The sequence below is a fragment of the Leptosomus discolor genome, chromosome 3 (assembly GCF_034619465.1).
Source record: "Leptosomus discolor isolate bLepDis1 chromosome 3, bLepDis1.hap2, whole genome shotgun sequence".
Classification (NCBI taxonomy): Eukaryota; Metazoa; Chordata; class Aves; order Leptosomiformes; family Leptosomidae; genus Leptosomus; species Leptosomus discolor.
The window spans coordinates 76881001-76898112 of NC_141393.1; the positions used below are offsets into that span (position 1 = coordinate 76881001).

At 35.9% G+C, this 17112-nt stretch overlaps 1 protein-coding gene across 6 annotated transcripts in view; it reads left to right on the plus strand.

Annotated features, from left to right (window-relative positions):
- The window catches only part of COL11A1 (collagen type XI alpha 1 chain), a 159689-nt gene that overhangs the window by 21159 nt on the left and 121418 nt on the right, over nt 1–17112 (plus strand). For all 6 annotated transcript variants that reach the window (XM_086462635.1, XM_086462636.1, XM_086462638.1 and 3 more), the window contains exons 4-5: nt 2264–2426; nt 15415–15543. In XM_086462635.1, the coding sequence (XP_086318761.1) occupies nt 2264–2426; nt 15415–15543 (292 nt within the window). The remainder of the gene's footprint in view (nt 1–2263; nt 2427–15414; nt 15544–17112) is intronic.

The window sequence follows — 17112 nt, forward strand, 5'->3', positions numbered from 1 at the left end:
GCAGCAGAATACAGTTCCGGTTTCAAATGGTGTATACAGCTACAAATAAAGCCAAACCACCTTTCTTATTTGCCATTTCTATAAACGAGGAGTGAAAAAAAATCATAGAAGTTAAACCCATCAAAACTAAACTTATGAAGATTCTTTCTGTGCAATGTAGAAACAAACTCTTTTCAAAAACACTCAAGAAAGAGTCTCACTAGAAGGGCTGTCTTGTCTGTTTGAAGGTGACAGGCAGAGTGAAGACAAGTTGACAAGACAGCATAGAATTTCTCCTATCCTGGACCAAAACAGCAGATAAATAAGATGATTTGAGATGTCTGTATATAAGGAAATCGAGGGAGAATAAGCTGGACAATTAATCTGAAGTGCTGCAAGGACTTATACAGCGCTCTCACTAAAGGCAATTAACCTCAAACACCTACTGCGCAATTAATGCAGTTGTTAATTTTTTGTACCTACTTTCCTTTGTAGACAAGCAATCGTTCTCTGGGAATGTCATTCGAGTGCTTGTAAGTGGACATCCATTCTTTCAAAGGTTTTTTTATTTATTGTGCTGCAGTCCTGGAAGCGCAGCTACAGTCTTCAGAGATACACAGAAAGAAATTTTATTAAAGAAAAAGAAAACAAATCAATAGAGAAGGAAAGGCAAAAATTCAACTATAATGAAATATGTTTATAAAGCAATAAAGGACAAAAAAAGAAAAGTAATTATCTTCTAGCCCTTGTATTGCCAAGGAATTGAATTATACCATGAAACCTAAACCTGACACATTTCCCTGGCACAAGGAGTGATAAAACCAAGCAGCAAACTTTTTTTTTCATTGACTTCCTCTCCATAACAAAACTTTGACATGGATTTCAGAATTTCACCCAAAATGTTGAGAAACTGATAAAAATTAAGAAATCAAAATGAACTTGGTTCGGTACAATTTCATGCAGTGAGACTATACAACTTCTAAATCAACTGGAGTCAATCCTTTGCACAGGGAGTTATGATTTTGTGCTTTCAGCCTCCACATGCTTTCAAAAAATAGACCAACAATTTTCTTCTGACTCAGCTATTTTATGAAAGATCTAGGACAACAATCTTCATCTCAAAGTGAGATATATTTAAAAAGTGTAAACAGTGTAATGTGCCTGAGGATGCATGGACAGTTTGCTTTTATAACGATAACGTTTAACCGCATTCCAGAGAAAACATGGAATTAGAGTTCTGGCTCAGTGATACTGTTTAGCAGTCAGATTCCATTAGCTTCAAGGTGTTCCTTTTGACATACAGAAGCTCTTTGTAACAGTGATCTAAGCTGTCTTTCTGATTTAGACAACCTTAGTGCCACAAATGCCAACTAAAATAATTTTGTTCCAGCCTTGCTCTTACCAGTCACTAATATGACATACTTTGGCAGTTTTTGCCCTGGTCTATAAAAGATTCTTTGATGTTTTGCTCCATTTTAGGTTACAGAGTGGCCTGCTCTTGCTCTTAGATATTTAAGCTGTCATAGCAGAGAGGCTCGCTAGATAAATGCCATGATAATACATTTTCATAAAGAACATAGTATAGTTGGGCAAATTGTACAAAACTCTATTCTCAAATGTCTTTAAAATAAAGTCATTTGTTGGTATTCCGAATCACCTCGTTCACCTTTTGTGAATGTTTATGTAGGCAAAGCTATTGTTGCAGGAATATTGGCAAGCATTTGTAAGTGTATGTATCTGGAAAAGCTTCTATGCTGGGGCTGTTGCACATCTTTGAAAAATCTCTGTAGCTATGGAATACATTCAAATAAGCAAGAGGACATGGTAAAATTCTGGTTATTGATCACAGAGAACAAATAGTAACATGTAAATAACAAATAAACTGCTGGATTAAATATATTTGCACAAGTAATTCCTTAAGTAATATGAAAAATCAAACACATTCATAAAGATAAATTCTGCTATCGTATTGTTCAATGTAAATAAATTTTTTGCTTACTAATGTTCTCTGGGTAAAGCTTCAGAGAAGGGCAGCTTTGAACTTCATCTTATATAGGGTATTCATAATGAGCTATGGATCAGATTCCTTTGTTACATACTGAATAGGCAAAAGATTGTGTATGTTTGTGTACGCATGAAAGAAGGAAATAAATGGAGGTATTTAAATTTTACCTGTGACTTGATTGGTGCACAATCTGCAATAAACTGTCTCAATAAGAACACAATGGCTTAGTTTTAAAAACATAAAATACAGTAGAATTATGGTGGGTTTTTTTTTCAATAGGTGGCATCGAGTAGCTATTAGTGTGGAGAAAAAAAGTGTTACAATGATTGTTGACTGTAACAAAAAAACTACAAAACCACTTGAAAGAAGTGACAAAACAGTTGTGGACACTAATGGCATCACTGTCTTTGGAACCAGGATTCTGGATGAAGAAGTTTTTGAGGTAAAAATCAATACTGAACGAATGGAATTGACTGACTTTGTGTTGAATGAAGTGCTTAATGCAAATTAAAATAATTTTTTTAGGACAAAAGCTGGTATAATGTAGATACTTTGATTTACAAAGTCTGTTAGGATAGGCTGAAATAAAAGAGGAGTAAAACAGGGAAGTGTCTCTATTGTTGGAAGATACGACACATTTTTCTGTCCTTTAGAATATGTTGTATCTGGAAGGGGTTTGCTTTTTTTGTCTTTCTGCCTAATATTGAGATATTTGAGATATTTAGGAGAATTAATCTAGGAAAGTTGAGTAGGATGATACCGAATCGTTTTATTTCTGTCTTTCTTAAACACTTACGGGTATTTGTGCATGCTAACAGTATTTGAGAGAGGGGGAGAAGGACCTGGAAAGTTTTCTGTGTAATATGAATCCGTTATATTGTTTATCCCACTTATTACTCTTTCCAGTAACTGGAACATACTTTGGCAATAAGGACATATATGTTTCCATCATTTACTGGCCAAGAAGTACATATAGGAAGGGTAAAATGCCTCTAAGGAAGTAGATGACTGCCAATCATGAGGCCTTGCTAGGTAGAGTCCTTATGGCAACGATTATTTTTACAGGCTAATAATGAAGCTTCTCTAAATCTACACTATTGAGGGTTTTTTATAATATTGTTATACAACAGTCAAAACTGTCAAATTTAAACTAAAACTGAAAAATAAGAAAATACAGATTAGTAGTTAACTTACTTCGTATACAGAACATCTGTGCTCCATAAATGTCCAGAGTCATAATCCTAGCTTTAAGAAAGCATGTGCTTGAGAGGCTGCATAAGTATCAAGAGAGGAAATAAGAATTTTGAGTGTAACACTGTGGCATTGTTATTTTTCCTTTCCATGGACATGAAGAAACATGAGCCTTTTGAATGGGGAAATTTTGTGGGTGATTTAATGTGTCAATCAGTATGATCTTGAAGGTTTCTTCCAACCGAAACTGTTCTATGATTCTATGATTCCATGACATATTTGGTATTCACAGCCTAATTTACCTGTAGTCCCCAGGTTTTGCACATCTGAGGGACATTATCTTCCATTTGAAGATGAATTCCACAGATGCCTTATCTGGGGTGGGACAAGGATTTTTGGTCTCCACATGGAATAATTACCTTCTATTTTCATTTGTCTTTCTTAGGTCAGAAAGCAAGTCCCACAGTATGTGTATTTAGCAATAAATTGTCCAAATATGTGCAATGTTAATACACATAAGTAAAAAGAATGCAGAAAAAAATGCAATAAAAGTAGATAAACTGATATTTTGTTAGTGTTTTACAAGTGATTTTACATTTTAATAGAAACTAACAATAGGCCCTGGCTTGTTCTTGCAATGTTTGTAACCATTTTAAACTTGTCAAGGAGGGAAGTGCACAATAACTAAACATGGGTGTTTGGTTTGTTTTACTCAGAGTAATTGCTACATAAAGAGGTGTGTATGAAGTTTCAGAGGTGCTGAAACGATTGTATGTAGCTGTTTGGAAATAAGTACAGTGGTTGATGATGTGCATAAAGGGAGGTATTTGTTTTAGTCATTTGTGTTAAGTAACAGGTTGGATAAGAGAAGCATGCTAGCAGCCTTTCATCTCTGAAGTTCTTGACTGTTATGGTATTATATCTGTCCTCTATATTTTAAACGGTTTTAAATATTAAATCCTCAAAAAAATGTTGTTAAAGACAGATTAAGACTATTCCCATAGGAATACAGAAGAAGCATACGCTATCTAAGGAGTAAATATAACAATAGTTCTGAAAAATTCCTGCTATGTCATTCATTCTTCTGTCACAAAGGTTATTAGCCACTCAGAAGCAAAGATGAAACTTTGAGTCATGAAAAAGAGTAACTATTTTAGGGCAAAATAATTCCTACTCTAGCAGTTCCTCCTCAGTGATGGTTTCCTCCATCCATACCTTTTGCATTGTATATACAATTCCCTCCACTTTTTCAAGCTCTACAAAGGAAGAAGAAACAGGAAGGGATGTGGTGGAATGCTGTTATTTTTTGCTTATCAACTGTTGGAGGGTCAGTAAGGTTGGATGAAGAAATACTTACCAAATTGAAATGGGTACTTAAAAATCAGAATTAGCAGATTAACTGAAGAAACCCCAAAAATAACCCTGTATTTTTCTTGAAGTCAAACTTAGGTGAAGTCAGCACGGACATGAGGATATAGCTTTAACAGAGTTTGCCAGAATCACTTAAAGAAAAACACTTTTCTCTGAGGTTTTTTGTCATGTGTTGAAGGATGAAAAAGGAAGCTTATGATCTTTCGTCAAATTTTTCAATGAAATCTCCTATGTTGCAGTGGCCAGTCAGTGCTTTAGTTCCAGCTGAGACCCACTAAGAAGAAAGATGGCTTTGGACTCGCAAAAGAAATTGTACAGCTGTCTGTAAAGTCAGTTGAGAAGCTGAATGTTAACATTCAGCACTGAGAACAGCAACATTTCTACCATTTGTAACATCACTGTACATTTCTGCATTCCTTCAGTGATGAGGTTTCTTTACTTAACTGATTGCACCCCTTTTCTCTTATTTTATTCAGAGAAGTCAGTTACATTCTTGTAACACTGTTCTTATAATTGCTAGGGGTTTAGATTTAGTCTGAAGTCTCTTAAATTAGAAGTTTAGAGTCTTTTGGGATAGGTTTCTGCTTTCTCTTTTACTGTACAGCCACCATGGGTACATTTATACCTATGTCCAGTTATTTGAAACTTTAGCTAGAAATGTGTATGTTGAAAACAGGCAATAAGAATATCCCTCGAAGTTTAGACAAAGTACTGTGCCATACACAGTTTTAATGATATGAGTCCTTCAAAGTCTGACTAAGCAAAACATAATCTAGTTCTTTTTGAGTTTGTCTCATGTTTTTCTGCTCCTTAAACAGCATTCTTTTTGTTTCATTAACAAGACTTTATCCATCCTTTAGCTACTGCTGCTATAATTTCTAAAGTTTGAGGCCGTTCCCTGAAATTTGTTTCCCCCTTGAGAGTCTTCTCGTGCCTTAAATGTTCTGTTTATCTTTGTTTATTTATAATTTTGTTTATTCATGGTAGCACAGAGTGATGTTTCATGGTTCTATGGCTCCCCTTGGTAATATTTCTGTGCTGTGAAGCCTGTTGTATCTTAAGACCACAACAGGCGCTGAAAAAACACACAAGACAATGTGTTGTAATCTATGTGCAGGAAATTCCAGAAATTAGCTTCTTTAGCCATGACATTAGATTTAAGTGTTTAAGACAGAACTGTGTAAGACAGACTTTCCATATGATATTTTATGCCTTATTAACTTTCATGTAGGAAGCAGGTGAAAAGAAATATCTAAGTGTATAGTGACCTGTTGGAATTCACAGCACAGAGTGTCAGAAGGATTAATATTGTATCTATACATTGCAAAGGCTGTTTTATCTTGGGTAATAATGAAGTTTTTAGTCATAATAAGCCAATGATTTGATTTCAGGAATGGTGGAGCACTTCCCAGTCTCCTCCAAGTGAATGGAAATTCAAAATGTGGAAATAATGAACCTGTAGATAAATGTAGTGAAATCTCAGGCTTCAGTGACCTACTAGTTGAAGATGCTGGGGTTTCTTCTGGTTGGGAACCATTTATATAGCAGAACACAACTGCACAAAAACCAGTTGCACCATTAGGGTAATTCACTCCCGTTGAAAGCAGAGTTCAGCACTGTTAGAGTCAGTGCTGTAAACAGTTAGATATATCACATGCTCCTGTTCCTTTAGAGAATACGCCTAAACCTCTATGAATTCTTGCATACACACATGAATCAGAAATAGATATTATTATGTGGCATTATCCTGACCTCCTGACAACTTGATTGTATCTTTGGAAAAAATAATTACTTCTTCAGTCATATTGCTCTCACATGTTTGCAGGGACCATTCATCTAGAATTCTCAGAACAAATATTGCACCTATGAGGAATATTTCACACTTGTTTTAAAACAGTGTTACATCACAGTGGCTCAAATATTCTTCTTTGTTTCTAAAGGTCTTATTTTAAATTCGTAATACAACAAAAATCAATGAAATTAAATTCTTGGCTATTTCCTTTTCTTTTTTCTGTTCCTAATATTAACTTCTGTTTTCTAGGCAGTTCTCCCACCTTTGTTCTGATTCTGGCAGTCTGACTGTTCCTAACACAACAATATGTTATAGTACACTGGGAAATTTTTAATGCATACTTTTTAATCAGTTTGACATGACTGCTTTGATGTAACTTTGATGTAGCTCTGCTGATGGCCAGTAATTTCTGAGTAAGTAAGCATACTGGGTGTGCAGAGATCAGGCAGATCATCACTGAAAGAAGAAAGGGCTGATTAGTGTCCTAAGAGCATGATAAATGACTACCTAATCTGCTATTTTTGTATATTCAACAAGCATACTCCTTGGTACTTTTACCTACTGGTGCTAAAGCTATGAGGTGTTTTTTAGTAGTGCTCTCAGAAAGTTCTTCTGGTTTAGCTTTAAAAGCAAGAAAAAAATTCTTAAATATTTTCCAAATCATATGGGAGGCATTTGTGTGTTTTATACGAGGAAATTCTAATATGGAGGTGCCTGCTGCTCATTCCTGAATCTAAGTGCTAATCTGAGATTTTATGACATTGTGCTAATTTAATATGGAAATCAATATGATGACACAAATAAGATATTGAATACAAGCAAGCATTAAGCATTGGATGCATACAAATGCTTGAGAAGCAAATTATAAACTGTGAATGTGTCTTAAAATAATAAAATTTTTCTGTCTAGAAACTGTATTATTACTAGCTGCCGAATTATGAGACCTTCATTTACATTGCTAAGCACTTGCTCACTGAAGTGGATCTGTTGATATCAATGGGACCAATTTGTAAATGCCTGTTTATGAAAGACAGACACAGCATACCTCAAACTTTTACATGTGTCATTTGAAATTAATCCCTTCTGTGTTTTCAAATACATGGTTCAGGAAGGGCTGGTTTGTAAGTGTTTGCTGCAAAGAGAATTCCTGCAATAGCATTCAAAAATTGAAAAAAAAAAAAAAAAAAAGAAGAAATTAGATGCTGGTACATGGCACCTAGTAAAAGAATTTTGAATTGTATCCATTGAAATATGTTTGTAGCTTAAATGTTTGATAAATAGCAGGGATCTTTTTATTCTTTGCCAGCTTTAAGGATTTGTCACTCCTCATTTAGTACTGTTGGTGTGAACAATACAAAAGTTTTTATAATAATTATTTTGTAATAGGTTAATAACTACCAGAGTCTTTATGCGGGTATTTCCCTATAGAGACTTTTTTCCTTCAAAACTCCCCATGTCAGAGCAATACAGTGATTTTGTAGGTACTGTGCTGTAAATGAGTATAACAAGACAAAACCTGATATATATAGGACTTTCATTTAAAGCCAAAGAAAGCTTTAACTGCGCACAGTTTATGAGATTAAATCCTTCAGTAATCCTTGTTAATAAAGGGTTTAGATTTTGATACTAGGCATTAACCTGTTTTCATGAAAAAAGCATTCGTACACTTACGTACAACATAGCCTGAGTGTGCAGTTGAAGACACCTTGTCAGCAATATGATTTAGCTTACAGATCCCTTCAGCAACCATCCCTCACATATCTGTAGGCAGGGAAAGTCCAAGAATGCAAGTGCAGAAGGGCCATTCACCCTTGTACGTGCTCCCTGAAGAAAGTAGCAGTAGCAGAATGGGTAGAGCTTTTATTGATTATTCCCGTATGTCTAAAGCAGAATAAGAAAGCTAGCCCAAAGTAAAACTTCCCCAAAGCCATGTAGTGTGAATGATGTCTCATCAGTACGCTCTGTTTCATACTGTCCTGTTGAGCTGCACTACTAGCTAATGCAGACATAGCCAAAATGATTCCCATTATACGTCACCGTCACCTTTAGTAATGCTAGTGACCACCAAGTGCTTAGTGTCAGTCAGACATGTTGAACATAAATGGGACAGAAACCAGAAAATGGAATATGTTCCAGCCAAAAATATTTAGAAGCAACCTTCTAGCTATTAACACCAGAGAAGTGGCCAACTTCCAGCACTGGGAGGAAAAAAACCCACAAAAAATAAAAGCAAAGCAAACATTTTTTCCATTTCAGAGGCACCTAATAAGAATCCAGCATTTTTTACAAAAGCTTTCTATTCGTCCTGTTTTGTTTTGCTTATGTTTTCTTTTTTTTTTTTTAATCTGAAAGAATAGTGATTTGGTCTTTGGTATTTTCCTATAGCCTTTTCAAAATTATGCTCAATGAACAAAAGTAAACAATTCTGTTTTCCCTGTTTCCTTTCCTTATCTTTGAAAGCAGGGAGAAGAAGAAATCAAAGTTCTGGTAATCAGCTGGTGTTCAAGGTCATTTTCAAGGAATACTCCCAAGTAACAAAGGAACGGTCATTTAACTAAACTGTTCGTAATTACATTTAAAATTAATAGCCTGGGCTCAAAAAAATGCTACCTGTTACATCAGGTCCAGCAAATTTTACAGATAGGATTTATTATCACCTCATTTAATATCTCCTGTAATACATATAACTTTTAAACAACATCTGTAAAAGAGATTTCAAAGATAAATGACAATGTAACAGATTTTCAGGTCTTTTATCAAGAAGATAGGATGTCCTTGGTCACACATGTGTGTCTGTGCCTGTGTGTTATGTACACGTGCTGTATACACAGGCATTGTAAGAAAATCTAATCTTTCAGCCAAGAATTGCTGTAGACTTTGGCCTGTGTGCAGCTATGTTTTGAAGGTTAAAAATTCCAATTGTATGTTAACCCATTTCTTAACCTAGCTGAATATACATTCCTATAACCATGGAGTTTCAAAGACTAAGGAAGACATTGATTTCTATGGAAACTTTGACCTGTACAGAATTCTGCTTTCACAATTTATTGCTTTTACAGTGCTTCAGTCTGGCAGACTCTAAATATCTTTCTCTAGCTATATTATGCAATGGGCCTGGGTTATGGAATATTATATTAAAGGCCCCTGGAATTCTTCAGTCCCTCATATCTTTGCAGGAAGATTAAATGAATTCTGCAGCAGGTTTTTCTAAATTCTATAGTAATAATATCCAGGCTGTCTAGACTTTCGTTCTTTGGAGTCCATAGTTGTACTGTCACATAACTAATTAGAGAAAGTTGGCACATATACACAGGTTAGGGTTTCTGCTGATTTACTGAAGAGTCCACTCTGTAATTCTTAGGCTTTAGCCATCATATGAAAATGAAGATATTGGTGTTCTCTTGGCGCTATATTCACTTGACATAGTGCCTAGCACTGGTTTTGTTACGCGTTTGTCACCATTTAGGTAGTCATCTTTAAAATCTAATTATCCTTAGAAGCACATAAGAGGTACTCATTTTACCCACAATATGAATCAGAAGGATGGTATTTTGCTAATACTAACCCTCCCACTCTAGTTCTGGAAAGTGTTCCTGAACCTCCAATATATAAATTAGAGATTTAAATAATTGCTGCATTTTTTTTTTATTTTTTTTTTTTCCCCAAGCTGGAAAAAGGGCAATAAGCTTTCTCCTAATCAAATCATTCTAGAAAATCTCCTTATTTTACAATAAGAAACTACAACTAGAGTTCTCAACTCCAGTCCAGTCACATTGTTATGTAGTACCCTAGCTGTGCAACTACCAAGATCACTTGTTCTTAGAAATATTTTTTTTTGAATGTTTTGAATAATTTGTGAAGTTTGCTTCTGTGGAGAGGATCCTGCAGAGCTTCTCAAGTAAGGCTTACATGCTCTTCCTTGGACAAAGCTCGCTTTCACCTGGCAGGGTTATTGTTTTATTAAGATTCTTGTGAAAGAGATACCCCAAAAATCTGTCATACAACTGAAAAGTTTGAGATTCTTATAGAACTAGGGAACTAGATGATAAAATATTAAATACTAGAAAAAACGGTAATTTCAGCACTGATTCCTTCATATAGTGCCCTTACACCCTTGTAAAAATTCCTATTTTTGCCTTTATAACAATGCTGGCAGGTGATAGTAGAGATGTCTTTTAGCAATGATAGAAAATTTTAGATAATAAATAGACTATAAATGGACTACTTCATGGTTGTACTTCTCTAATACACCCTATTTAGAGAGCATTAGTAAGATTACGTAGTTAAAAAGAAGGGAGAATGTTTCAAGAAGAGAGAAAATATCTAAGACTTTTTATGAAGTCACAATTAAGATAATAAGCAGCCATTAACATTTATTGCTTATAATGATAATTAATTCCTTACTTCTCAGGCCCCTGATGATTTACATCATTGAGAAAATCTGATACTATATCTAACTGGAGGTTTTACTTATTCTGATTTCTGCTGTGGAATCTAAGGAAGGCTCTAAAAAGGTAGAAATATAGCGATTACTACTGTGAGGCTAACTAAAGCAACAGTTATATCAAGAGAAAGTCAGTAAAATTGGAAAGATATCTTGGTAGTCTACTGCTTTCCTGCAAATTTGGTCTCCATTTCCTTTTTTTGTTAGTCAACACTGTATTTTTTTGGTGTTGCAAACTGTTTTCTTAACAAGAGGGTACATTTTCAGTGCAGATACCCCACCTTGTGCATTAGTACTTTGAACGCCGAACTTTTCAACAAAACCTCAAGTGTATGTACAGAGAGACTTATTTTAGAATGTCACTGTGGAATATCTGTGAGATTCACAGAGGAATTTTCAATGACTGAATTCACCACAACTTCTCATTCTTAGCTGGGCTGGTCCTGTTGTAGAACAGTTAATTTGAGTGAATGTCTGTGCAGCTGTTCCAACAGGCAGGCACTCAACTGATCTGAGCATTTTCTTGTAGCTCTGTAGCCTGGTTCTCCGCATTTGCTGTGGCATGCCACAAAAAAGCAAATGTTTCCTCAGATTTAATGAACTCCTTTTGATAATCTTGAAGGATTCTGCGAAGAGTCGCTTATTTGGTAGAGTACCTTTTAGGACAATGCTACAGAAATAATCCTTTGGTACCGTGTTTTCATGCTAGGCATAGCTGGTGGGCAAGATATTTTATGATTCTCAGGCAGTTTTTTTCATGGAACCATGAGGCTGATTCAAGAGCCTCTGATTTTAATTATGAGCACATTCCCAAAATAGAGAGAAATTAAAACATTCATAGACTTTAACTATTTTTATTCCATATTGTGATGAATTACTCAACTATGCATTGACTTTGTGAGTTATGTGTTGGCTTTGACAACAACTTAATGTCTCTTTCAACAAAGTATTTATGATCCCAACTAAATATTAAGACTCCAAATTGATCCATTTTACTTACGAGTAGTACTTGTATGCTTAATGTTAGGTAGGCTTGAATACCTTGCTGAATGTTCCTCTTCACCTCTGGGCAACTAAGGCAGAGACCTAGCTCTCAGCTTTCTCATCCCTAGTATGCAAGTAATGTTAAATATCTGTAAGCACTGTATAAAATACATTGTATTTAGTGTTATCCAGGACAAAAAAGTTGTTATAAGGCAGCAAATTTTTCTTCTTAAGGTCTTTTAGCACTCTTGGGGGCAATTTAAGCATGCACATTGTTACAAGTAATAAGAGGAAAAAGTGGCTGTGTGTATCTGTCTGATACCTCACAAGTTCTCTGCCTTCGCCTTCTACTGCCAACCCACTTATCTCTGACATCAAACCATAGTGGAAGACCATCTCAGCAGAGACATCAAACATTTGACTTGTATAACACACAGTATATCATCTATCAGCTGTGAAATTGCCTGAGCAGTCTTTCCCAACAGAGGTGGTCATGACAATTTCATAGAGAAATAGAGCTAATCTATATAGACAGCTGCCTCTCCTACTTTTTCTCAATGCACTTTTCAGAATACTTCAAGGATGCTCAGGTGTATTTGTGAATTTTACTCTGTTCTCCTGTCTCCTGTCTCCTTCCTCATCTTTGCTCTCCCTCTCTTGCTTTCATCATTCTATCCTATGAGGTTTCCTTTGTCCTGCAATTTTCACGTTATGCACATATGCATGTATGTTTAGATACCTCAGTGTTGTTTTAGAGACCAACTGTTAGAATTGTTAACAACCCATGATGCCATTTATCCATATTTTCATTTAAAGTTCTTGGGACTTGTGCAGGTAGATCATTAAGTGCCAAGTTTATGACTCCAAGTCCTGAAGTCGTATGGCCAGATTAAGTATTTGTAGTTTATTTGGAAAAAGAACTTTATAAAATTCTATTTCAATCTTACAAAGTCAAGCAGTTAAAATCAAAGAATGTGTTTGTGAAGACTGAAGTAGTTCTGTGAAAAATTCTCTGAGAAAGAGTGTAGATTTGTCCAACAAATAGCATAGAATGATATCTAAATCACAATAATGACATCTGCAATAATGTATGTGGAATTTCATATGCTGAGATGGTTGACTGATCTGAAATGAAAGCTCTTCACTGACTAGTGAAACAGCACTGCCAATACATCACATAGAAATACTCAAAGAAGCCATTTAACTAGCAAAGACAGAAAAATAAAACCCAAAAAAATAGAAAAAATTTACTGAAAATATTTTTTGTAGCAGATGTTGAAGGGAAAGGAGGAACATTAACATTTGAGATGCCAAATGTAAAATCAGTCAGTTCCTCAGTAAAATTCTCGCCCATGAATAGCCAGTAGCATTTTATGTATACTGTGCAAGACGGCTGAGGGCCTCCCTCTATGCGGACCCATGACAGGCAGACAGGCGGGGCTGGGAAGTACAGTCAATGGATCAGGAACAGCTTTAACCAATTTAGGGACATCTAAGCCAAGTGGTAACAGCATGCTGAGTGCTTCTTGCAAACACACAATCCGACAAAATCCAGTGCCAAAATTCCATGGCATTCAAGATCAACACAAAGCAAGCTCCAGAATACTGGCTATATTCGCCGACCTGGGTTCTCTTAGCACATCATACTAAACAGCAGTAGTTTCAGAAGCAGTTTTGGCATTACTCACGCCAGCTGGCACACGTGCTGATCTATATGGGCATCTCAGAAAGCTATGTCTGTTCAGGGGCATGTAGCAAGACAATGACCTGAGCTCAGCAGGGTGAGGGACAGGGGTTCTACACATCCATCTCTAATGGTTGCTCCAACAGAGTTACCTCTTTTGTCTTTTGGTTGCTAATTCTCTCTGACTTATTCCTCTGCTTCACTTAGTTTTAATTTGGCTGGTGAAAGAGGAAGGGGAGAGCTCTTTGGAAACACTTTGCTGAGGTGGGGAATGCTTAGCCCAGGCTGACAATGACAGCACAAAACCTCTCAAACCACTCAAACTCTTGAGGGATTCATATAAGGAATCAAAGGGGGAATTTCTCTGTATGTATAGCAGGTTTTGTAGGAAGATGTCCAAATCAGGAAGAATTAGTGAGCTAAGGAAAATAAAAGAGTCAGTCCAGAACCACTGGCAGGGGAAAAAACTGCTGCCAGTAGTTTTTTGTAGTATTTCTAGAATACATTAAAAAAAAAGTACATATTCCAACTCTAAATTAATCTGAGACACACATGAGTCTATGAAGTAAAATGAGTTGAGAGTACTGTAAAAAACAGATTTGTAATGTATAGCCATTATGTGCTAAAAGCCTAAATATTTCATGTTTTATGTTAAATAAGTTACTTAAAAAATATTGCAGAAATAGGAAAATGGCAGAAGGTTGTTTGATTTTATCCAGTCTGATTTTTGTTTTGCTTCTTTCTGTGATTTCTCTTTTTGAAAGGAAGGAGCATTAGAAACTATTTTTTACTATTTTAAAATATTCTCCAATTCTGTTAATTTGTTAAAGGCTACTGTTCTGAGAGATGTAAAGCAATTTTAGAAATACTGAGATTATTGTGAATTTTCCTGGATGTACATTTCCATCAGTTACGGTATTTTCTCTTTAAAGACAAAACATGCACAGGTATACTGACAAAGTTATTCCTCTACCCTCATTTTTGGTAAAAACAAAATAAAATTACATTAGAAGTATATAAAAGCTTAAAAATCCCCCTTCTGGGGAAACAGTGAAAGATTGAACTTAATGGGTTATGACCAAGAACATGTGCCAATTTTCAACAGCCTTATTTTTATGACAGCATAAGAAGCTCCTGAATGAGGAAATTTATAGTGGAAATGTTGGCAGAAATTTACCTAACGCTGTTTAAATAGTACCACTATGTCAAGACATATGCTGGATACCAGACAGCTTTCTGTGGAAAATGATAAACATACAAGATCTCTGTAGGGTATCTCAGCAGAGCCATTTTTATTATCCAGAATAGTGGGTCTCTTTTCTGTGGTGTTGTTTTTATGCATGATATACGGGAATAGAGATGAAAATAACATTTGTTACATGTTAGAATTTTTATTTCAACATGTTCTATAGTGTGTTTTTACACAGTGCTTACTTAATTATTTTTTATTCCAATAGCTGTATCTCTGGTACAGCCTTTTTTATTTTATTTTATTTTCTCCCTTCTTTGAGAGTGCAGATGTTATGTAAACTCTCAGAATTATACTGTTGATCACTTGCATGCTGAGCTGCATGCTGGTAATAGGAAGTGCCCTGAATTAATTCTTAGGAATTTAGACTGGTTCCCAGTGAAGAAGTAAACAAACAGCATGAAAATGACAGAGCAGAAGTTATACCTTCCCACCCTCTGCTTTCCAAACCTGATATTTTAAGCCAGAGTTTTGCACTAGGTGTCTATTTGTCCATTCGTTATTAATTTGCATTGTTTTGTCATGTGAACAATTGTTAAGATGTTTTCCAGAATAGCAGCAGAAATTAAGTAGACATGTTATTCGCAACCACAAATTTAATATAGTATCTAGTATAAGCATTATGTGCCTAGTTTTGTTTTCTGAATGAAAACTCTGTACTTACGGTGAACTGTAGACAATCTTTGTTTTTGTTATTTAATCTACTTTCCTGCAGGGCGAGATCCAGCAGCTGTTGATTATAGCTGACCCCAGAGCTGCATATGACTATTGTGAGCATTACAGCCCAGACTGTGATTCCCCAGTGCCCAATGCTGCTCAGGCTCAAGATCCTCAAGTTGATGAGGTGAGTAATCATTCATGTATTACTAGATTTATTGCACATTGGTGGTTGTGCTGGATACAAGTTACCCAAGGAGCATTTACAGCTAAATGGCATGCATTGTTCTAGATATGAGGGAGGAAGGTTGCAGGAATGCATTCATTTTTGCTAACCACTCATTTATGTCAAGCATTTGAAGGAAACTAGCTCACTGGTATTTGTGTAGCCAGCAAGCTCAATGAACTTCAACTGTAATTCCTTAAAAATGACAGCAATACAAGCTTGTTTAGTTGTACCTATTTGTTGTACCTATTTTCTTGTGTATGTTTACAGTTTCACTGATGCTAAGTACCATCGAATGCCACATTTGAAAGACATGGGAGCTATGAATGTGCTACAATTGTAAACTACTTCTGCTAGAAATGCCATGTATTCTAATGAGCTGTGTCCAGGGTGCAAATGCATGTACACAGAAAATTATTTCAGCCAGCTCCACTCATAGCAGATGAGTATCAACAGGGACAAAACAGAGTTGGAATTTTTCCCAGAAACACAAAATATGTTTACAGAAACCATTTGTCACTCTAGACAGCTCTCACAGCCATAAACCAAGTAATTCACTGAGGGCAAGATAGTTCCTCAGATTAGACCTCTGAGGGTCAGCACTTGTGTGTATTGTTGTACACATTGTAAGTACTTGCATCAAGCAGTGTAAAGTGGAAAGCTTTTGCAAAATGTAACTAGTCTTAATTGAACTTGGCTCTGGACAGTTAGTATGCACTCAGCTGTGTGTGATCTGACTGGTTATTGTAACTGAGTGCTCGAGAGATCACCATTAAATACTTGCTGAATTGTTCTCAGATGCCTGCTTTGAGCCATTTCCAAGACAAAACTAAATACATGATAATTTTATTTGTTGTTACTATTTATTCTATCTGACTGAAAATCATGTCATCAAGTGACTAAAGACCGTAAGTCCCAGAAGTTAGTTCAAAGGGACTTCCACATCCATTGCACCAGAGGTACAGTTCAAGATGTGTCAATTCAATCACGCGTAGGCAGAGGCCTTTACACTACATTAGTGCATGGAGCCTGGTCTCCTTACGAGGACCCTGTAGGACTTTCTGTCTGTGTGCCTGACTACATGGATCTCCGTGAACTGTATTCTGAAACAGCACAAGCTGAAAGCATATTGTTCATATTTTATGGTGCCACGGTCCGCTCAGTGGACTCGTGATGGTTCGTTTGCTGTCATCAAGCCTGGCATTCCATTCCCAGGATCAGCAACTGCTTCTCAGGCAGGCTGCTGTAGACTTATGTCAAGATGTTAGCTTAACTTTTGGGGTACTTTACTGTCCATATCCCTGATGACAAGGTTGAGACAATGCTGTTTTCGGACCAACTCTTACATATGGGAAGAAAATAAAAATAGCAAAATAAAAATAATTTTTTCCTTATTATTAAAATGGGAACTTTACTGGGCTTTGCTACTGTGTGACTTAGCACTCTGATTCTTTTTCTATTTCTTGTATGAAGACCTGGAATGTTTGAATAGGCTAGTGCTTTTCTACTTTGAAATAAGATTGAAGAGTA